The sequence below is a fragment of the Talpa europaea genome, assembly GCF_964194135.1.
Source record: "Talpa europaea genome assembly, chromosome: 16".
NCBI lineage: Eukaryota > Metazoa > Chordata > Mammalia > Eulipotyphla > Talpidae > Talpa > Talpa europaea.
The window spans coordinates 11,781,070-11,804,436 of NC_140084.1; the positions used below are offsets into that span (position 1 = coordinate 11,781,070).

The 23,367-nt window shown below is 44.3% G+C and overlaps 1 protein-coding gene across 1 annotated transcript in view; it reads right to left on the reverse strand.

Annotated features, from left to right (window-relative positions):
• Positions 1 to 3,179: 3,179 nt before the first annotated feature.
• Positions 3,180 to 23,367, reverse strand: part of GLG1 (golgi glycoprotein 1) — a gene marked incomplete at both ends in the record, with an annotated part of 130,871 nt that continues 110,683 nt past the window's right edge. The window contains 14 exons of the mRNA XM_084257512.1: positions 3,180 to 3,347; positions 5,838 to 5,944; positions 6,564 to 6,684; positions 7,879 to 7,986; positions 8,843 to 8,944; positions 9,118 to 9,260; positions 10,136 to 10,259; positions 11,200 to 11,337; positions 15,586 to 15,678; positions 16,900 to 17,017; positions 18,254 to 18,342; positions 19,375 to 19,488; positions 19,869 to 19,931; positions 21,491 to 21,577. Of these exons, the coding sequence (XP_084113638.1) occupies positions 3,180 to 3,347; positions 5,838 to 5,944; positions 6,564 to 6,684; positions 7,879 to 7,986; positions 8,843 to 8,944; positions 9,118 to 9,260; positions 10,136 to 10,259; positions 11,200 to 11,337; positions 15,586 to 15,678; positions 16,900 to 17,017; positions 18,254 to 18,342; positions 19,375 to 19,488; positions 19,869 to 19,931; positions 21,491 to 21,577 (1,575 nt within the window). The remainder of the gene's footprint in view (positions 3,348 to 5,837; positions 5,945 to 6,563; positions 6,685 to 7,878; positions 7,987 to 8,842; positions 8,945 to 9,117; positions 9,261 to 10,135; positions 10,260 to 11,199; positions 11,338 to 15,585; positions 15,679 to 16,899; positions 17,018 to 18,253; positions 18,343 to 19,374; positions 19,489 to 19,868; positions 19,932 to 21,490; positions 21,578 to 23,367) is intronic.

Here is a 23,367-nt window from a genome sequence, read left to right on the forward strand (position 1 = left end):
CCAGAAGTCATACTCACATATGAGAGGGATGGCAGAGGAAGCCGGCACCTAACACCCTTTCTATGCTATCTGGTAAAATGTAAATGGATGCTACACATCTCTTCACCATTAGATTCTTCTATTGCGTGACCTCAGGAAATGGGAAGAAATGACATCCAAGAGCAGTTTTCTGTCTCATCTTCGAGGCAGCAAGATCCTCAGGGCGCACAGAGGAAGACCGCTTTCCCACCGGAGCAGCCACGGCTTCTCCAGCAGCAGTAGCAGAGAGATCAGGGAGGCCAGGCTAAGGGTCGCGTGCACAGAGCTACCCTCCTGTGAGAGCTCGGTCAGAGAAAGCAGTAAGTCGTGTTCTTGACCATTTGCTGTCTCCTGTACTGCAGTGCCTCCAGCCCAGGGGAATGACCTCTCGGTGCCCTGGAGTGTTGCAGAGCTCACTGTGAGTCTCCGAGACAGGGGGATGAGCTGACAGGCCAGATGAGTTACCTGGCTGCTGTAATTTTCAGCAAGTGCCTAGAGGTTTGGCCTTGGTGAAACCCCTGGCGCTGCTGATGTTCCTTACTGTTCCAAGGTTAGACATCAGAAGGAAAGATAAAGGCAAAAGTCTACCATCAGCTCCTGCATGAGGGTCACGGTTTCCTCGCTGATTTATCCACAGCTGACTGATGAGGCCAGCAACCAGAAGTATCCCAAAACCTGTTCTGTGATACCAAATGAGTCCAGAATGGATACAGCTGGGCTGTTGGTTCAGATGGTGCTGGGCCTTGGGCATAGAAAACATGTTGAGGACAAAGCCGGGGCCTCTCAGAGCCAGTTAGTGAAGTTATTCCAAGTATGGTGATGAAATGCTTTCTTACACCAAGCAGCTGAAGAGGCTGGCAGTATCTCTTCTATTCTGATGGCTTCTGAAGGTGACAAATGTCTTGAGAATCACATTCCCTTTCAAACTTCGAAATGTGCTGCAGACAACTAATGGGATTTTTCTCTCAGTTCAGAAAGAAACATTGAGACACGTGAACTAGAAGTGTTTTTACATGTATGTGGAGGGACACTGAAAGTTGGGGGAAGGTGTTTATCACCCTCCTCAATTGGTGGCATTGATCTTCCCCTGTAAACCACACCGGACAGGTCGGTGGGGCCTAGTCCTGAGAACAGCCAGTCTCGATCCCAGCCTCAGCCTCCCCGCCCCGTAAGCAGCAGCCCTGGAGATGGGCTAAGTGGACCAGCTCAATGCAGTCCAGCAGTGGCGGCAGTGGGGTTGCTGCTAGGACTCTAAGAGTTTCAAGTTCTATACAAGATGCGAGAATCCCAGGCAGTGCTGAGAATCAGGAAGGCCCTAAGAACAGGACTGAGGGGACCAAGCAGCTTGGTGGCTCCCCCTTGCGACCTATACCCTAAGGATGGGTGATGTATGGTTGGCTTCTAGAAACCACTGCCCCTGGGATAGACAGCAAAAGGAAAAGAAAGAAAAAGAAGAAAACCACAGTATTCAAATATCCGTCAGTCAGGTTAGACAAGGAGCAGTCTGGACCAACTGATCCACAAAGTGACCCACTTTGCACTGAAGACATTTCAGGGAAGACAAAGGTCGCGCAGTCCCGCCGTACACGGACAGTGGCGAAGGAGGGCGGAATGGGAGGGTGCATGGTCATGTGGACAGTTTTAGGCACATGATTTATAATACTTTGTGGATGTCTAACAGGTTAATAAAATATATATTATATAAATATATCTCCTACTATACACGCCACCCTCTTGTGCAGCGACTGTGACTCCACGCCCCAAACTCGTCAAGGTATCCCTGGTTGAACCGTGTTGCCTGCACCTCCCTCTTTAGACCCCAAACCTGCCACCTACACACTGGAGCAACAAGGGAAGATGGCCAGGGATATTGCTTCCATAAAGCTCAGACTCTGGAAAGATCGATGAATCACCAAAGGCAACATTTGGCCAATGCCTACTACAATAGGTATATGCAGCAAATGAATAGAAAGAAAAAGAAAAACCTCCATCTCTTACTGGAATAACTTTTTATGCCCTCTCCACGTACAGGCATAAAGGAACTTGTCTGAGAAGATGGCCTCGACCCTGCAGAAAGGTCAGGGTGACTGTCAAGTCACATCCTGAGCCCACCCTGACCGCCTGCACTATTGCCTGAAAAGTAAAGCAAAGTGAATCAATCCCCCACTCCTCCCGTCTTTCCTGCCCTGAGCAGTTCTCCCACCTCTGCCCCAGTCACTGCCCCAGGGAATCAGCTGGCTTCTGCAGTTACTGCTACGCCTGCAGGGCTGCTCTGAAGGGGACTGTGCTGTGCCCTGGCCTGGAGGAAGATGAGCACTAGGTTCCCACCACCCAGGGGTGCAGGCCCAGCCTTCAGTGCACATCAATGGGCTGACCGGCTCCTCACACTTCGGGTCCCTCTGCAGCCCGGCTGCCCTTGGCCAGAGGAGGCTCCTGCGTACTTCACTGAGGTGAGGAGACCACAGAAACACCCTTTGCCTTGGGATCTTGACCAGTAGTGGCTCTATTAGGGTGGAAACTGGAAGGCATCACTGTTTCAGCAGAAAAACAGGACCCAAAGCAGAGTGGTTAGTGGTTTCCCACTACTCGGTGAGATCCATGGCCCTGACATTGCCCAAAGGTGCTTCTGAGAAATGAGCAAGACATCCCAGTTACAGCAATTGGATGGCGTATTTCCCCTTAAAGTTCTGCCTTCATTTTATAGTCACAAAGAAGAAGTAATCTCACTGCCCAAAGCCAGCCTGAAGGAGATGTGTTACTATATACATTTTTTCCTTTCCTTAAAAATTTCTTTTTTTTTTCTTTTGTTTTTTAAAAAAAAAAAATCATTTGAGTTGCAGGTCAGGTAAGTTGGTTCTGGAAGTACTGGTAGTTCCACTGTATGAGAGACTTGTCTATGGGCAGGTACACCCAAGTTTGCCAACAAAGGCAACAACCAAAGCGGCCAGCTGCTGATGCTGCACGAACAGTCGAGGAGGAGGAGGAGGACACCATGGACACGGGTGAAGTCTGAGATGGGACAATGCAGTGGGTACCTGCTGCTGCTCTAACATGGGTGGTGTTGTCACCTCTCAGAAGAACGAGGTGAGTGGGGACACTATACAGGAGGGCTGTACACACTGGGCACTGGACAGGTAGTTCCTTTGGTGGTCAAGGTGGCTCTACCTGTCCTTGAGCTCTCGTGTCACTCGCTTGGTGATACGTCCACACATGAGGCCAATCAGGAACAATATACAGATGCTCCCACTGATCACAGAGAGAATGTAGTTCTTGGATGGCGATGTCATCACTTGCATGGCGAGGTCAGAGAAGCCATCTGCGGGGGCCACCTGAAAGACACACAGCAGCATCACCCGCTGAGAGAACAGGGCTGGAGCAGGTGGGCCTAACTGGCTCCGCTGAGTTTCCATGCAAGGGGCATGGAAATCAAACACAGAGGTACAACCCCTTCCCCTGTGCATGATATTCTTTTTTTTTTTTTTTTAAATATTTATTTATACAAGCACTGGGTACAGTCAGAAGCGAGGGAGGGTGAGAGAATTCACCAGAGCCAGAGCGGGGAGCAGAACAGGCAGACTGACAAAGAAGTACACTGCTGAGGGGAGCAGTGGGCGGCAGGAGAGGTCTGCGCGCCATGTGGGACCCTCACCGGGTGGTCGGGGATCAAACCGGCGCTGCAGAGGCTGTGGGCAGCTTCACAGCCCAGCGCTCAACCGCTGAGCCACCGGGGAGGCCCTGCACATGATATTCTATGCATCTCCTGCTCAAGATTAGAAAAGAGGTGGTGTCAGTTCATCATGGTGACCACCACCGACACAACACTGGGGCCAGAGACCTGCCGAGGGCAAGGGGTTGGACATGTGGTCAGTCTCCTAGTCCTCACACCAACCCTTGCAAGAAGACTGGATGCCACCTGTATTACAGGTGAAGACCCACGGGCCTGAGGGCTGGGGTTAGGTGACTTGCACTGGACACAGGTTCTTAGGAATTCTGATTGATTTTTTTTATCACGCTTGCCACCTTTTAAAAAACAAAAGGTTCAGGGCCTCCCCTGGTGGTGCAGCAGTTGAGCGCTGGGCTGCGAGGCTGCCTGCAGCCTCTGCAGTGCCGGTTTGTTCCCCAGCCGCCGGTGAGGGTCCCACCAAAAAAAAAAAAAAAAAAAAAAAACACAAAACAAAAAAACCAAAAGGTTCAGACTGTGTTGCATGCTAATTCTCTATCCTGACTTTTTCCACTCACCGTTACATGGTGACCATACTCGTATATCAAAAACTGTGCAAACATGACTCAGAGTGACTTAATACACTTAACCACTCCCTTGATCATGGAATTATTTTTTAAGATTATTTATTTATTTATTTTAAAGATTTATTTTATTTATTTATACAAGCACTGGGTACAGTCAGAAGCGTGGGAGGGTGAGAAAATTCACCAGAGCCAGAGAGGAGAAAAGAACAGGCAGACTGACGAAGTACACGGCTGAGAGGAGCAGTGGGTGCAGCAGGAGAGGTCTGTCGAGTCACGTAGGACCCTCGCCAGCGGCCAGGGATCGAACCGGCGCTGTAGAGGCTGCGGGCAGCTTCGCAGCCCAGCGCTCAACTGCTGCGCCACCAGGGGAGGCCCTTGATCATGGATTTTTTAAAGTGCATCCAGTTTTCTTCTTCACTCTGCTCTTTGTTTTCTCACATGGACCTCTATGGCGTCCCACCATGTGATGGCCTTTCCCATTTGCCTTGTGACCCCTGAACTCTAAGCACATGATTGTGGGAGGGACTGGCTAAGGAGAGGAGTTCTCATGGTTACTCTTTAGATCTAAGGTAGTTGGCAAAGTCTATCCCAACTTGGGGTGACACAGAGAGCATGGATCTATCAACCTGCCATTCACTGAGGGACCTCCAGTCTCCTTCTCTGATGTCACAGGCTCCCCCACTGTGAAGTGGGAAATACTAGACATTCCTCGTTGAGTTTCAAGGCTCAAATGAGGTAATATAGTCATCAAAGTGGTTTGTAAACCACACAGTAATGTACATATGAGGAAAACTATTACAATTACTCTCACTGAGGCTGGATTTTTTAGGAAAAGTTTTCAAGTAGTTTCCCCCAGTCCAATCAGCCTGGGTACATACACATTCACTAGTGTCTTGATGTCTATTTATCCTAATATTCTTCATTTTTCAGGCTGCTGAAGGCTAGTCTCACGTAGGCTTTCTTTTCACAAAGACTGTGTAAATTAGAAAAAACAGCTTTAAGAGAGAAGAGGATAGATTTCTTTTTCAACGAGCAAGATGTCAGGCTTTTTTCTGCATGGTTGACTTAAGTCACATAAGTTTTTTTTTTTTTTTTTAATTTAATTTTGGCGAGGAACTGGGGTATAGACCAGAGGTGTGGGGGTGGTGAGAAGGTTCACCAGAGGAAGTGTGGGGAGCAGAACAGGCAGATTCACTGAAATCCACTGCTGAGGGGAGCAGCATGCAAGACAGGAGAGGTTGCTGCGTCATATGTGGGTCAGCTCCCTGGCGGGGGATCGAACTTAAGCCATAGTGGTGAGAGCGCTGAGTTAAGTCACATCATTGCTTTGGGTGACTCACTTTCCAGTGGTGGACTATGGGCAAGTGAGGGCAGAAAGCAGTGGCCTGGCAAAGTCTTGCAGAAACAGCCCAACGCAAAGGGCTCCAGGCACACGGACAGGTGCAATGACAGATTTTCCAAATACAAGCACTGCCAGGCTCACAACAAGTACAGGAGACCAGTGATGTATCTCAAAGAGACTGGGAAACCAAGAGAAGAGATGGCCACGTCAGGAGTCTTATGGTCATTACCTTTGCTGCATAACTCCACATTTCAATCCGATCATTGAGGCGTTTTTTGCACTCTGGTTGTAATCTCACCCGCTTATCCTCCAGGGCTTCCATAAGGCAGGACATTTCTGTGGAAGGAAAAGGATAGCAGGAGTCTGAAACAGTACAGGCAGAAAAATTTCTGAAAGGAGAATGGTATCTAATCACCACATAATTCAGATGTGTGGGTTAAACAAAGTTAAATCTATTCCAGGAAACATGATTCAAGATACCACACGGAGGAGAATGACATTTAAGCCCCCCAAGCTGGCTGTCTGGCATCTCTCTGAGAGCCTCTCTGATTTATTGGGCATGTCTGGCTCAGAAACCACTTTCTGCCCCCACTGGGTTCCACTTCACATAGAACCTGTTCACTGAACCCAGTATGGCCACGGGAAAACTGATGAGCCGTTCTAGGTGGGAAAAGAGGGCAGCAAAAAGGGCCATGAGGGTGGCTTCACTTTTGCTGCCTTAACTAATAACTCAACTTTCCCTTTTCATCACATCTTTGTGTCTGGTCATAGCTAGGTCAGCTTGCATCTATAGGATTTTGTCACAAAGGCCTAGTCCCGACATTAGCCCAGCCCCCAGAGGATGTTGTCTACGGTGGAGCTGCAGCTACAGGACACAGGGGCTGCAACTCATATCTTAGACGTCTCTTCTCATCCCAAGACAGCTCAGATAGGGTCAGAAGGAACACTGACTTACGACGCCCTCGGCCAGGGGTGATGGCAGCACAGTGGTGCTTAATGTCCAGAGCACAAGCTGTGTGAAGAACTGGGTCCACAAAGATGTCTGCTTTGCTCTCCTTCAGCATGTTTAGCACTTCCTAAGGCAGGAAGATTGTGGTAGAGAAAGCATTCATAGGGGAAACACATCAGATCTGTTATCTCCAAATACTTTTCATATAAACAAAAAAGCCAAGAAGGGAAGGTTAAGGGTTAATGATAGAGCCTGCTTTGAGATAGAGAGCAATGTGTGATGATGCAAAGAACGAAAATTTTTAGCATCCAATTTAACTCAATAAACTCACTTGGGGATAGAGTGTAGCAAAGCTGTCTTCTAAACAAAGCGGGGGACTGTAAGATCAAATTTGGGTTTCTGGCATTCCTATATGCCATATTATTAAGGGCTAAATGTTAGTATTTACACTGATGTAATTACAGTTATTTTGTTAAGTCTGAAAATGTGAAAACTGAAATTCAGTAATATGCTATATTAAAATTCCCAAAGGCATATTTGTTTGCAAAATGTTTCACTTTAACTCTATCATCCTCAAAAATTAAAAAAGAATTGACAGCATAAAAACTACTGCAAAGAGAATTCTTATTAAGTTAAAGAAGTTCAATGAATAAGAGGATAAAAACGAGATAGAAGTCGAATTGCAGACACTCCCACAATACACGAGAAAACGAGAAGAAGACAAGCCAGAAATGCTTTCTTAAATAATAGCCTGCTCTCAATACAAAGACTGTAGTCCCTGTTAAAAATCATATCCCAAATATTATTCAAAAATGTACCCTTAAAGTCAGGTGGGACCATTTGACGAAAGTCGGAGGAAATATTCATATTCCCACTGTTCCCCAGACCAGATGAAATCAGAAGCACTTTCAGCAGAGGAGAATTCATGCACATACTCACATCACATGTGACTACCATTGAGTAAGGTTTTTTTTAAAAAAAACAAAGCTTTTAAAACAAATACATTATTTCATTTTCAATTTGTTTTAATAAATTTGCTTTTATGTGATGCTTCTGCTATTTGGTATTTTTGCTTTGGTATTGTACTCACAGTCCCCTGAAACAAAGGTCTAGGGGTCAGGGGATGAGACATATGAACAACTGGCACATGTGAAGGAATATTTAAGTAATGGGTGATGAGTGGTCAAGGATCATTAAAGTATGGTAAGAAAGAACAGCATAGAATTCTTGGAAGAGGGTTTAAAGATGTGCAGATGATAGCATTTAAAAGGAAAAAGAGAAGAGGAGATACAAGCAAGTGTGTGTGGAAAGAGATGGGTACCTTTTTACACATTTCCGTTTTGATTTTGAGCAGGTTAACTTTGAGGCACTCCTCTACCTGACCCGTCTGCTCTTGGGCTGCTGCTTCTTCGGCACACAGATTGGAGATCTGGTCAGGAGACACAGAGACAAGGTCCTCATTCTCACTAGAAACCTTGGTCTCTGGAACCTGAGGATTTGGAGCCTCCCACATGTGCCTAGGGCTCTTCTCAGATTCCTGGAGGATTCCTCTCCCCTCCCTCCTATGTGGGGAGTCAGGTTCTGTTCTCTTTCACTAGGCCTGGCACACAGAGCTGAAATCTAGTCAAAGCTTCTATCTGGATGCTATCAACCCTGAGATATGCATCAGTGTCTCAGGACTGGTCACAGAAGGCTGAGCCCTGATTCCACAGGAGAAAGGTTATACAGCCATGTAAAATACCAAAAGCAAACACTTGACATTTACAGAGGTTTAGGGTTAACCCAGAGTCACAATTTGGTAATGTGTACACAACCAACCATAACGTTTTTTTGGGCAGCTTTGTGAAATATATTTAGCTAACATATATTTATATTTGAAAGGTATTTAGTTTTGAAATATATTTAGATATAATTGACATAAGTTATACAGGATTTTCCACATGGCCTTTATAGCTAGGAAGTCAAATAATTTCCAAGTTCTGACTTCTTATAGGAGCACTTTTATCTTTCTGGCAAGTTGACCATCAGAATATCTACAAAATAAATGCAGACAGAGATGATAAGGGAACATTGTTGTTCAACAGAGAAATATGGAACCAACATTGTTAGTGATAAGATGAATGCCAAGTCTAGTATAATGTTACAAAGAACCAGGAATTCAGCAATGGACAGTCTAGGAGATGGGCCTCAACTATTCCTGGATTCCAGTCTGAAAGGAAAGAGGGTAAACAACTTTTCTCCAATAAAAACTTCTCTGACCAGCTCTCTAGAGAACCAGTTCCTACCTCATCTGAGCAGTGCAGCTGGAGCTGAGGATCTAGTCGGTAATCTAGAGCAGATTCCTGGATAATAATCCGTATCTGGTCTTCACAGTCTGAGGAAAGGCGCTATTGTGACAAAGAGAACAGATGGATCTTAGATGACTTCACTTATTACTTGGTTCCTGGCTTGGGAAAGGTATGAAAGAGGTCCTGGGAAAGTAGGAGTTTTTCCAAAGAAAAACCTGCCAAGAACAGTGGTGCACCCTAAATACAGCTCGGCAGGGTCTGGGCCAGTTTACCTGGTCGGCGTATCTTAGTTTGAGGCAAGAAATCACTTGACCTTCTAGCTCTGAGTCATCCTTGGCCTTAGTCAGGATACCATGGCAGAATTTAGGAATGTCGGCTTTACAGGCTTTCCTCAGCACGGGGTTTAAGCGGTAATCTAGAGTAGAAAGTGGTAAACATATTCTACATGGATTCACAACTGTTTAGAGATCCACCTTCTAAAAGGAGGCATACTAAGTCAACAAACGTGAGCACATCAATTTGTTTATTTAATACAGGCTCACTGAGCTCTCACTACACTGCTTTTTAGCAGCAGTAAAATTTGGTGAGAGGTAGCTGAGGAGAGCCCCAAGAATCCTCCTCTGCAGCAGCCCTGAAGGGGCTCGTGGGACCAATGCGTTAACAAACATCAAGTGGACCACAGCCCTGTCCATATGACAGGTATTTGTGAAAACAATGAGAACAGAATATCCAATTCACCTGCCCCATCAGTTACAAGGTCTTGTAACTCACAAATGAAAACTCTCTGGTCTAAAACAGATTGCCCATATATTCTTCTGCCATGTGCATGAAGTTTTATTAAATCTCTAGTGCTGGGGCCTCCCTGATGGCCTAGGGGTTAAGTCTCAATGCTATCGCCACTACAGCCTGAGTTTGATGCCCGGCCAGGGAGGTGACCCACATGGCGCAGCAGACCTCTCCTGTTTTGCCTGCTGTTCCCCTCAGCAATGTATTTCAGTCAATCTGCCTGTTCTGCTCCCCACTCTGTCTCTGGTGAATCCTCTCACACACACCCCTTCTCCCCTGCCCAGCCTCTGGCAACACCTCTGCCCTATACCCCAGTTCTTGTATGCGTAAATAAATAAATCTTTAAAAAAAAAAAGGAAGAGTAAGTTGTTTGCTTGTATTCAGACTTTAAAAATTTCATGAGCAAGACAGCCCCTGTACTTTTTAGGTTAATTATATACCCATTCATTCTATTTAAGCTGCTCATGGACACCAGGAAAGCCAAGCCAAGACTTTTTTTTTTACCTGTGTTCTGGGTGATCTGGCGCTTGGTTATCATCTGTTTGCATTTGGGATCCATCAACTCACTATTTTTATTTTGTTTTAAGCACTGCAACATGGTTTTAGAATCTGCTTCTGGACAAAATCTCTGCAAAAGAACAATGTTTTGTAAAAACAGTTATCCAAATATTACAATAAACACCATATATATTACTCTTCCTTCTAAGGGAAGCTCACGACAAAACAGCCTGAAGGTATCACTGGCTACAAGTGAAACAGCGGTGTTCAGTTATTCTCTACTGTATTGTTCACCTTTCTTCCTATGACCTTACTATTTTCTCTTTTGCACAGAATTAATTCCTGACCAATCTGGCTATGCTATATTATATGGCATCTCATGAACACAAATATCGTTAAGCATGAACAAAATATTATACCAGGGAACTACACAGCCATCAAGCCTTATTTATCCAGTCCACCAATGTGGACAGGGATGTCAGATAAGGATGTCTGGTTTGGCTCTTAGCCTTAGGGCCTATAACCCTGTGGGCTAGCCCTTGTATACTTGTTAGTATCCCTGGAGTCAGAGCTCAGTTTTGGAGGAGTAAGTAAACTCCATCTCTGCCTGACAATCCATAGATCTTTAAATGTCAGAGTATCTGATAAACTCTAGTGCAGACGCCTGAGCATCAAGCCTCCCTCTCCAGTGCTCTTTGGCTAGTTCTGGTGGCATTCTCAGTACACTGCCCACTAAGTACCCTCAGAACCATTCTTAGATTTGCTGGACATTTACTTACTTACACTCAGGTCAACGAGGATGGTCACCAAACTTGGCATGAACAAGAACAAGAACAAACCACTCTGTGAGAGCTTGTTAAAACAGACTGCTCCACTCCCAGTTTCTGCACCAGTAGATCTGGGAGGAGCCCAAGTATCTGTAATTTACCAGATGATATTGCTGGTCTAGGACAACACTTCAAGAACTACCCTCTTAGCTGTATAAAGCAGGCTGAAGTATAAAGATTACATGAATTTACTCTGTGTTATTTTTAATCACCATGTGCTTCCCCTGGTTTTGGATGGCTTACCTTGATCATCTGCTTGCAGACTCTCATGAGTGTGTAGTCTAGTTCTGGGTCCATCATTTCTGTTTCCTGCAGCTTAAAAACTTTCTGGTGGCAGCGGGTACTCAGCTGCTTCTTGTTTTCTTTCAGACATTCAATAATCTAAGGCATGAAAATTATATTTCAGTTAAGGGCTATGTCAGGATTGATAATCCATGCAGTTTGTATATCCCCTATATTTTTGTATTCATTTCTAATTCCTAGGAAATAAGCATCAGGTTTTCTTCACCGATGAGAATTATATCTATAGGTCTACAGCCTCAGCCCTAACAGCCAACCAAACTACTGAGTCGTCGAAAAAGCCATGATGCGTTTTTGCTTGAAAAACACAGGAAAAAAAACACATCATGACTTTTCCAACAACCCGATATATAAAAATTATGGATGAACAGGCTGCAGTGGTGTTTAAAGGGAAGGAAATCCACTCAGGCTTCCTGCTCTCTTTTGCTTCTAGAGCCATTCTTTGTCAAGATTCCTCACGGAGTATATATGAGGCTCTCTGCATTTCCCTGGAGCAAGGACCCTGGCTAGACAGTAGACATAAGTCAGGTGTTTCAGTTTAACACCCCCCTTATAGGAGAAAACACCATTAGATGTCAGGCATGAATAAAACCCAGTCCCTACCCTGATGAATATACCATCTCACAGGGCAAACATCTATAAACAAATAATATTAAAGCATAGAGTAACATGGGATGGATTTTAAGATTGTGAATTAGTATATCCTGAAATCCCCCCTTCCCAATAACACACATTTATATATTATTAAAAGTGATAAAGGAAAGCCGATGAAGCTGCAGAGGCAAGTATGAATTTCTGAGACTTCCATGAAAACCTCATATAAAAACACAAAATTTAGGGCCTCCCCGGTGGCACAGCGGTTGAGCGCTGGGTTGTGAAGCTGTCCGCAGCCTCTGCAGCGCCAGTTCGATCCCCGGCTGCCGGGCAAGGGTCCCACATGGCGCGCAGACCTCTCCTGCTGCTCCCCTCAGCAGTACTTCAGTCCTGCCTGTTCTGCTTCCTGCTCTGGCTCTGGTGAATTCTCTCACCCTCCCGCGCTTCTATAAATAAATAAATAAATCTTTAAAAAAAAAAAAAAAAACCCACAAAATTTAGATAATTTTGCCTAATTTAATTGAACAAATGAGATACTATGGTTTTTCTTTACTCCTACCAACCCAGTCTTCAGAAAAGTTTTCTAATTCTACATGTCACAATGTTCTTACTTGGTTTGAGTTATCCAAGAAAATATAAATAAAATTAAAAAATTTCACATACTCAAAAAAAATCCTCAAGGTACAACTAAGAACCAGCAAATAGCTGAGAAACACTAATACTCTAAGAAAGGAATCAAGACTCAAAACTGAGGGGAAAGGGTAATAGGGCAATCCAAAAAATAGGTTTATTATTCTTAGAATAATATAGAAGGAAATGGTAAATAAGAATCAAGAACAGGTATTTATGAAATGAACTAATTAAAAATCCTGGAAATGAGGGCCTCCCTGGTGGTGCAAGGGGTTGAGGCACAGCCTGTAGAGGTGGCCACAGCCACTGCAGCACGGGTTTGATCCCTGGCCAGGGAGCTACACACATGGCACATCAGACCTCTCCTGACTCACCCGCTGCTCCCCTCAGCAGTGTATTTTGGTCAGTCTGCCTGTTCTGTTCCCCGCTCTGTCTATGGTGAATCCTCTCACCCCCCGCCACCTCTGGCCTGTAACCCCGTTCTTGTATGCATAAATAAATAAATCTTTAAAAAAAAAGAGTAACTAATTAAGCTGGATGTGGAACTGAGGAGTACAAATGGAATAAAGTAGTACAAAGAGACAAAGAAACAGAAAGCATGAAAGAAAAAGTGACAAAACCTTGAGAACTGATTCAGATGTTCCAACTGCCTAACAACAGTTCCAGAAGGAAAGAAAAGGAAGGCGATATTTCAAAGAACAATGCTTAAGAATTTCCTACAAAACAAAAAAGGAACATACAGACTGGGAGAAGATATTTGCATATCACACATCAGACAAGCTGTTAATTTCAAAAATATGTAAAGAACTCATACAACTCAACAACAAACAACCCAATCAAAAAATGAGACAAAGGGGCCTCCCCGGTGGCACAGAGGTTCAGTGCTGGGTTGCGAAGTTGCCCGCAGCCTCTGCAGCGCCGGTTCGATCCCCGGCTGCTCCCCGGCCACCGGAGGAGGGTCCCGCATGGTGCGCAGACCTCTCCTGCCGCCCACTGCTCTCCTCAGCAGTGTGCTTCAGTCCTTCTGCCTGCTCTGCTCCCCGCTCTGGCTCTGGTGAATTCTCTCAGCCGCCCGCCCTTCTGACTGTACCCAGTGCTTGTATAAATTAAAATAAATAAATAAATAAATAAAGCACAAATGTTTTAAAACAACAACAACAACAACGAGACAAAGACCTAAATAGACACTCCTCCAAAGAAGACATTCAGACATGAAAAAAAGTCCAATATCACTTATTATAAAGGAAATGCTGATCAAAATCACAATGAAATATGACCACACCCCTGTAGAATGGCCGACATCAAAAACACTGGAAACAAAGTTGGTGAGGCAGTGGAGGGAAAGGAACACTTATTCATTGTTGTTGGAATGTGATGCAATCTTTATGGAAAACAGTACAGAGATTCCTCAAAAAAGTGAAAATGGACATACTGTGTGAGCCAGGAAACCCCATCTAGGTAGCTACACAAAGAATAAGAAAATAGGGTCTCTCAGGTGGCACAAGGGGTTAAGACGCAACCTATGAAGATATCTGCAGTCACTGCAGTACAATGTCGACCCCTGTGCCAGGCAGCTACCTGTATGAGGCAGCAGGCCTCTCCTGACTCGCCCGCTGCTCCCCTCAGGAGTGTATTTCAATCTGCCTGTTCTGCTCCACACTCTGTCTCTGGTGAATCCTCTCTCACCCCCCATAGCTCTGGCCTATACTCCATTTCTTGTGTGCATAAATAAATAAATCTTTAAAAAAAAAAAAAAGAACAAGTAAACACTAATATGAAATGGTTTCTGCATGCCTATGTCCACAGCAGTGTTACTGACAATAGCCAAGCCATGGAAACAATGTAAATGGCCACTGACAGATGACTGGATAAAGAAATTGTGGAATATATACTTATAGAATATTACTCAGCTATTAAAAAAAGATGAAAAAAGTGACTTTTGGGGACAAGTGGATGTATCTTGAGGTGATGATGCTAAGTGAAATAAGTCAGAAAGTGATAGACAGTTATGGATGGTTTCACTCATTTGTGGAACACAGATAACCAAAGAAAACAAACTGGCAAAACACAACAAAAAATGACTTTTAAGACTCTACTCTGTAAAAAATATAATGGTTACCTGAGTAAAATGTGAGGAGGGAGGAATGGAGAGGGGTGGGGAGGTGGCGGGGCATAGGCAACTGGGGTGTTGGTGGAGGGTAAATGACAAATGTGCGCATATGAAAGAGGGAAGTCGTAATCCCAAAATAATATGGTTGTGTAAACAGTGGACAAATCAATGAAACTGGAAGAAAAAAATTCCTAGAACTGAACAAACACATGAATTCTGAGACTGAATCAACCAGGATTAAAAAAAAAAATTCATACCTCACTACATCACAGTGAAACTACAGATCATTAAAGATTAAGAGAAAACTCAGAATAATTGCACAGATGAGAATCAGATTGACGTCAGACTGCACCAGCAATGGGAGATATAAGAAGACAACAAAGCCCTTGTCTCAAAGGCTAAGGCAATAATGCCCTACACTGGAAGAGGGAGCTGAGTCACTGGGAGAACATTAAAAAAAAAAAAAAAAAAAAAAAAAAGCAGCTCTCCTGCCTTCCTTTGACTATGCAGGTGCTTTTTTTTTTTTTTTTTCTCTTTCTCCTTTTCCTAACAAACCTCTCCTTTTAAAATGTTAAAAAAAAAAAAAATCACTTGCTTGTACTTCATTCCTGAGGATTCTGGGCAGGGTCCTGTTCTGTGTACTTAAACAAAAAAGTTCTGTAGGTGATCCTTATGGGTCTTCCTACTGTGTAATAGGAACATGTGAAGGATCATTCTATGTGGAGGTACAGGGTACTGGGAAAGTTAAAGAGAGGAGGAGGCACATACAGATCCACTGGGAATATATTAGGCACACAAGGTGAGAAAGGACAAGGTAATCTGAAAAGGGAAGAGAATGAATAGGCAATAAAGAATACAGGTAAGGAATTTTGTCTGGGAAAAGTAGTCTGGTGTAGCATAAGAGGGGGTGATCAGGTTATATAGGATATGATGGGGCCTATCCTGCCAACAATTTAATTATTAAAATGCTACCTTTGTAATAAAAAATAATTTACCTGAGCATTGCCATATTGCACACTGGAGCAGTAGTTCTTGATGTCACTCTTGCAGGCTTCATACAGATCTGGTTCTAGACGGATGTCCTCTGTCTGCAGAAGAAGGGCCAGCATGGAAAAGGGAGGTTAATTCAAGGTAGGGATATCAAATGTTCTCTATACCTATTTGCTGACTAGATTCTGTCTAGTAACCACAACTTCCCCCTAGCAGAGTGGCAGCAATGTGGCTACTGCAGTGAAAGGAGAAGTGGGCTTTAGTTTTAATTTCTGCCACTAACTAGCTATGTGGCCTCAGACTCTCTGGAAAAAGAAAGGCAACAATCCACCCTGACCCCTTCATAGGCCTGCTGCAAGCTGATAAAATATGGAAACCACTTTATAAAGTTAAAACCATTATATAAATATAGATTTCAACTTTCATCATTATTATTTTATTGCAAGATTAGATTCAAAGCCAGAGGCCCAAAGTCTGTATTCTAACAGGGTATTCAGGCCAGCTCTACTTCAAAATAATTTTCTCTGAATCAGTACACTGTATGCGGAAATCTGGTGATGTAGCTTTTAGGATATTAATGGTATTTGGTGTCTATTACAAGTTTTTGCTTAGACAGAGGGGAAATAAGTATGATTCATAATATGAAACATACGAAAGTATTTTTAGCAGTCGCCTTAGCATGGTTTGGGCTTAACCTCAGGAGTCAAGCAAGATGCTTCTCTTAGGGTGCACACTACAGCTGACTTCCCAATATCCGTTCCTCCCTGGTGACCGCAATAATTCCTCCCTGGTTACCCAATGCCTGGCATTGCCCTGGAGACTGTTGTTGGTCAAGAGAGGACAAGATCCCAAATTGACACCATCAGCCTGAAGGGAAGCTTCTTTACTGCAAGCTGGAGGTGGTTTCTCTCGTTTCACTTTCCTGCTGAACAAGGCCGCTGGAACAGGTGGCCCAGCGACAGCAGGCGGCCATCGTGCAGCCTCAAGGAAAACCAGTCTTACAACGAAGCTGTTGCAATGATAGCAGAGTGGAGAGGGAGAGACCCTGGGTCCCTGAGGACATTACTGGTGTTAGGATTTTATCACGGGCTTACAGATGGTCTTATAGCTAGATTTCCATTTATGTATAGTAGAAAAATATTTTGTTAAAAGAAAAAAAAGCTAGGAGCTAATTTTCCCATGGTCAAATTTTAGCACATAGCTCTTAGTATTAGATACACATCCTTGGCTAAAATGCCCACTTGCCCTTGCCCCTCACCCAACCTTCCCAACCCTTGCCCCGCAGCTTCAGGCACCAAGTCTGTATGGCGGGGCATTACCATTTCCAGCTCCTCCACCCGCAGCTGCTTTCGGCACTTCAGGGACACCCGGTGTTCCTTGGCTTCCTGCAGAGTGTCATTGCGCACGGTGGTGCTCAGGCAGATCACCACATCCACCCTGCCAAGGACAGAAGGAGGCCTGAGACAGACTGGAGCCACACATGGGCAGGCGGCCGGAGCCTGGCCCAGTCACCACAGCAATCCCCCAGAATTCATGACCCTCTGTACTAGGTTTTGGAATGCCTTTCCTGAAAGTCTCACTGTGAATTTAGAGCTGAAACTAACATTTTGACTGTCACAGAAGTTAGTCCACAGCCCCAGTGCTGATTACATTCCTGGCTGGAGGAAAGGCCACAGAGGGTAGGGGAGCAAGGACTGTTCAACACTTCCGTTATTTTGTTAAAAACATGTGACCAGAGAATACTGCTCTTAACTCTGGACTGTGTCCTGATGTACAGTGAAACTCATCCCTGAAAGAAACAGAAACCTGTGCAAAACAGGAACTAGGTGCAGACATGGGAAACGTGTTCTAATAATTACCTTTGCACAGAGCAGCCATACTGTAAAAGCGCATCACTGTCCTCATTGAGAACTCATTTTTATTTTTTTTAATTTTTTTATTTTTTTTATAGAGGCATGCTTTATTTATTTGTTTGCTGGTTTGTTTGTTTGTTTTGTTTATACATGCACTGGGTACAGTCAGAAGCGCGGGAGGGTGAGAGAATTCACCAGAGCCAGAGCGGGGAGCAGAGCAGGCAGAAGGACCGAAGTACACTGCTGAGGGGAGCAGCGGGCGGCAGGAGAGGTCTGCGCACCATGTGGGACCCTCCTCCGGTGGCCGGGGAGCAGCCGGGGATCGAACCGGCGCCGCTGAGGCCGCGGGCAGCTTCGCAACCCAGCGCTCAACTGCTGCGCCACCGGGGAGGCCCAAGAACTCATTTTTAAATGAATAAAGTTTTTGTATCCTCACTGGATCTCTAACTCTGTAAGCCTCCGCTGCTTCCCTAAAGTAATGACATACTGGAGAGATGCTGGGAATAAGTCAATGAACCTTTTATTCACACTGTAGGTTGCTCCTCTAAGTAAACAATCTCTCTGCTTGATCAGTTAGAAAACCTGAACCTGGAAAAATTAAAATCTCTCCTTTAGCCAAAAGATTCTCCAGTTAGAAGCACCTCCACAGTGGTACCTCTAGGGCAGCTATAAAGATGATCTGTCCAGATTCTGAGTGCTTGGCTACCCCATCAAAGGCATTATGGAAGGCCTTTGGCAGGAGGCTGCCTGGCACCCTGTTTTACTGAGTATGAAAGAAGGACTTTAGGGAAGCAGAATGAATCAATTCAAAGCTACATACTTCTTTTTTATATTGGGGCAAAGTTTCAACACATCTTCCTTGCAGGCCATTTTAAACTTGTAGGAGAACCGAAAGTCCTTCATCTGTACCTGAAAAAGATGATGAGAAAGAAAATCAGAAGCTCTGTGGCACGTTCCAGTGACCCTGTTGGTCACAGAAACTTGCTTTCCAGGGCGTGCAAGGCTCATCCTCGCTCTGCCTGTCTGATTCATCATCTACCAACCTCCCTGCTACTCGCTCACCGCCCTCTCTGCCATTCCAATCACACAAGTGGTTCCCTCTGCCATGTGGTTCTTCTTCCAGATCTTCCCATGGGTCTGCTTTGACACTTCCTTGACTTTTCTATTCAAACACTTCCTTCTGAAGTCCCTTCACCTTCACTCTCCAATTCTTATGCAGCTTTACTTCTCTTCATAGGCCCAATGTTAGACCGTGTTGTTTGTCAATGTGTTTTTGCACCTGTCTCTTCCTAGAACACAGAGTCGACAAGTGTGGGGTCTATCTTTTCCTTCGCTGTCTCCCAGTGCCTGTACTCCACAGCCATGTGTGAAGAAGTCAGGTGGGCTACATGCCCAAGAAAGGGTCCATTTTATACATATGACCAGAGGACATCCTCCCAGCAAGGAAGTGCTCATTTTACCAGAAACACTTCCTTTAGATAGGTGGTAACTATTAAGAGGAGGGTTTAACCTTCTGACTCAAAAGCTGGACCTACATAGTATGATTTCAAAGAAAAAAGGGCTTAGAGTTCAGTGTCCTGATAACACATTTGGGCTGCTGCACTCAACAGTGACATGAAACAGCAGATCTCACTGATACCACCTGTTCAAGGTAAGCCTGAAACACCTCTAGAGGCAAGTCGTATGACTGAGGCAGGAAACGCCTGCTACTTGTCTATCCCAAAGGGTTTCCTGCACCCAAGGGGTACTGAATTTCCAGGAGCTGAACAAAGCACCCAGCCTTGGAGGATAAAAACCACACTGCTAGAGAGAACAATGAGATCAGATATGTATTTGGAAAAAGCAACTGTTCACAGAAGAGGGGCTTTGATGTTCTGAAAGAAGAGATTCAGTAATTATCAAAACAACCAAACAGGGACTCCAAAGCCAGGTGCGACTGACCAACTGGAAGTGGGTGACTCCGATGGCGCACTTCTCATTCATGTCCTTCTGGTGTTTGTTCTGGATCAGACACTCCATCAGGTCCCCAGAGTCTATCTGGTTATCTGCCACATCCTGCGGAAGGCAGTGCACATTCACGCTCCATTAGTGACAAGTAATAAACAAATCCTACACCCTGGTCCATGAAAAAATGCAAGCCAGACTAGTTTTAGAGCGTTCCCCAACAAGACACATAGAAATTATATAAAACAAGGCCTGAACAGTTACAAGGATAAACAACTGGGGAATAAAATTTACACAGCATAGGTGCCCTGCACAAGGCACCTAAGAATGTGAGCTGTGCGGAGTCCTCACTGCTGTCCTCATGTGGCGCCCACTACAGTGGGCTTTCCTTGGGGCTTCACTCCACAGTTTAGTAGTTCAGTAAGTGAAAAAAGGAATCAAGTAACAGAGCAGTTCTGTCTCTAACCCTTGTTTCTCTACACATCACTTACGTGGCAAAAGTTTTGAATTATGGGCTCACAGGCTCTCATCAGCAAGGCTTCGATTTGGATATCCTGCAAAAGATTAAACATGTTAAAGAATCTGCTTTAGAAAGGGCTATGTGTGGAGGGAGGAACTGACTGTTTTTAAGAATCAGTAGCTTCTGATGGGCAAGTAATCTAACACGCACACTGGAAATAATTCCAGTGTTTAAGTTCCATGATCCAACATAGACAGAACTGCTGCCCCACTACATTTTGAAAGGCAACTTTTCTAGAGGTAGATTCTTGTACTTGAATGACAGAGAGCAGAATTAAGGATGGTGGGAAGAACAATGAACAAAAATATCAGAGTATGCAAAGCCTTTGGAGTGTTTACAAAATGCTAAGCAGTTCAAAATGAAAACAGAGGTAAATGACATCTGTCTTTAGTTTTTTTAATTCTAAGCCAGATTGTTGTCCTTAAACCAGATGACAACCCAGTGCCTCTGGGGAACACACACTAAAAGGCCTCTGAGAGACAGAGTAACCCCTGTTCACCCACACTAGCTGTTAAAACAAGGCCTTCCTTTAAAGAGTCATAAGGACTGAAAAGCTCACAATGAGAATGAGAGAAGAAAACAGAAGATGAAAGAAGACAAATATTTGAAAACTAGAAAGCAAAAAAGACTGGTTGAGAAATGTGATTTAATGTACTGACAATTTTTACAATTCAAGTAGTTCTAAAAGGCATAAGCCTTAAAAAGAAAAAAAAAAAAAGGAATTCCTATTTTCCTAATTCCTACCCCCAGACCTCAGTAATAATCTGTTTTCCTAAATAACATGCCTGTATTTATGGGACTCCTCCCCTGCCCCCAATTTTATTTTATTTATTTTTTTCTTCATTGAGGTAACAATTGCTTACAACACTGTATGTGACTTAGGGGAAGAGGTTCACACCTCCTCGGGTGTATGTCAGCACTATTTGTGGGCTTTTTAAAATTCCATTTTTTTATAATTTAGTGGATTTCAAGATGGAGCGGGGATAAAAATATCAAGGTTTGACTGGAGTCCCAGGTTATTTCATTAAACACACAAATATTACCAAATGATTACATTAAAAGAGCTAAAGATAAGAGAACATGAATGCTTGAACTGCTCTTGAATGTGATTAAGACGTCTGAAGTAAAGCTTTTATATAGGCTTTAAATTTAGTTCTCCTTCAATTATTCACTGATTCACAAAAAATGGTTTAGAAAACCTTCAAAGATTCAGTTTACTATAGAAAGGAAAAGATTTCCTGGGGTCTGAAGGGATTCATACTTGCAGACGCTCCAATCAGCTGCACTGAGTTGAGCATTCTGCAGACAGAACTGTGTCAAATCTGCAGCTGCCTGGGAAACCTTCAGATGGTTGAGCCCAGCCTCCAGCTGTTGAACCACTTTCTTTATAGTGGTGATGCTGGAGGAACTGACATGGAGCAAACAAGAGCTGGGTCCGCACAACATGCTTGTTTATAAAGCAGATGAAAAGAAACTTACTGTGTTCCTTTTGTTTTGCAAAGAATCTGCACTCAAAGTCTAGAAACAGTAGAGTTAAGAAAAAAGGAAAGGCTGCTGACAGGGCGCTCCTCCTCTGAGCTGCAAACGGCTTACCTCAGATTCTAGCTCGGTGAGGTTGCCAACTATATCTCTGCACTCGACGGCCAAGTCATCAAGATGATCCTGGAGGCACTCAAGTTCCTGCAAAGGAAAAGGCAATCCTGGGCATCTGCCACTCACATACGTGACCAAGGGATGTTGAGATGCCGTATCCACTTCCTTTTCAGTGGGACCTCCTTTTCTTTTGTTTGTTTTTTTTTTTTTTAATTTTCTAGAGGCATGTCTTATTTATTTATCTATTTGTTTGTTTGTTTGTTTGGTTTATACATGCACTGGGTACAGTCAGAAGCGCGTGAGGGTGAGAGAATTCACCAGAGCCAGAGCAGGGAGCAGAACAGGCAGAAGGACCGAAGTACACTGCTGAGGGGAGCAGCGGGTGGCAGGAGAGGTCTGCGCGCCATGTGGGACCCTCCTCCGGTGGCCGGGGAGCAGCCGGGGATCGAACCGGCGCCGCAGAGGCTGCGGGCAGCTTCGCAACCCAGCGCTCAACCACTGCGCCACCTGGGAGGCCCCGGTCCTCCTTTTCTTTTTAGAACTAATGCACTTAACGGAAACCAAGGCTTTGCTGATTCCCCAAACTGAGACTACTGAAGAGATGATTACTTGTAACAGGGTGGCTACGAGGGTCAGGGTGGCACAATACCCATGCAAAACCTCCATAAGGCCAAAGTGTCAAATCCAACATGTATCAATGCTCAGGTGTCAACAGAGTCTACATATTTTTTTTCAGGATTTTATTCTATTTCATCAACATATGGCCATTTCATTTTTACCTATGTTTTGATAATCTTTGCCTCCCATTTTTAATCTATTTTTGATAAAAATAATTGGACTAAAAAACCAGTGAACAACAATGGAATATCTTTTTTTTTAAAAATATTTATTTATTTATTTATTTATTTATTTATTTATTTATTTATTTATGCAAGCAGTGGGTACAGTCAGAAGCGCAGGAGGGTGAGAGAATTCACCAGAGACAGAGTGGAAAAGAGAACAGGCAGACCTACGAAATAGACTGCTGAGGGGAGCAGCGGGCGGCAGGAGAGGTCTGTGCGCTATGTGGGATCCTTGCCCACGGCTGGGGATGGAACCAGCACTGCAGAGGCTGCAGGCAGCTTCGCAGCCCAGCGCTCAACTGCTGCGCCACCAGGGCAGGCCCAACAATGGAATATCTTAAGACTTCGTGGGCAAAGCATAACATCAGCTCACTTTCCCAAGCACATCAACAGCTAATTCTCAGCAAAATGCTCTGCTAAAGGATCAAGTTTACCTTACTATTCTACAAGAATTGCTGTGCTCCAGAATTAGAATGGAAAAGGAGGAGAAAGGTTGTGGGAATTATGCGCCAGAACTTTGGGAGGAGAAGGAAACCTTAAGCAAAATGTATACAACTATTGAGAGTAAGATACTCGGCTAAGATGAAAATCCCACTCATGGAATTCTCTCTATAGTTCAGCTTCACAGTGGCAGGTTGCAATGTAGTGCTGCTTTCTCAATGTTTCTTTACTGGGGGATGGGGGTTAATGGGAGGGGTGCATGACAGGAAACTATTTCCTGGGATCCTGTATCACCATGCCCCTTGTTTCATTAAGACAGAAGCAGAAAGGATAACACAGGCATTTCAAAATCTACAGAACTACAGTAGGCTCAGGAAGGTGAAAGACATGTTGGTTCTTAAAAATGTCTAATTCCTATATACATGACTTTTTAAAAGTTTAATCCCAGGGACTGCTGTGGAACCTGGAAGTGAGCTCACTTCTAGTTCTAGTATCAAAGGGCTCAAGTGGCGGTTACTTGATGCCTGGTTTCCTACCTTAAGATGTACGATGCAATACCTTCCTACTTAAGTTACAATGCAGTAATGAACTGGG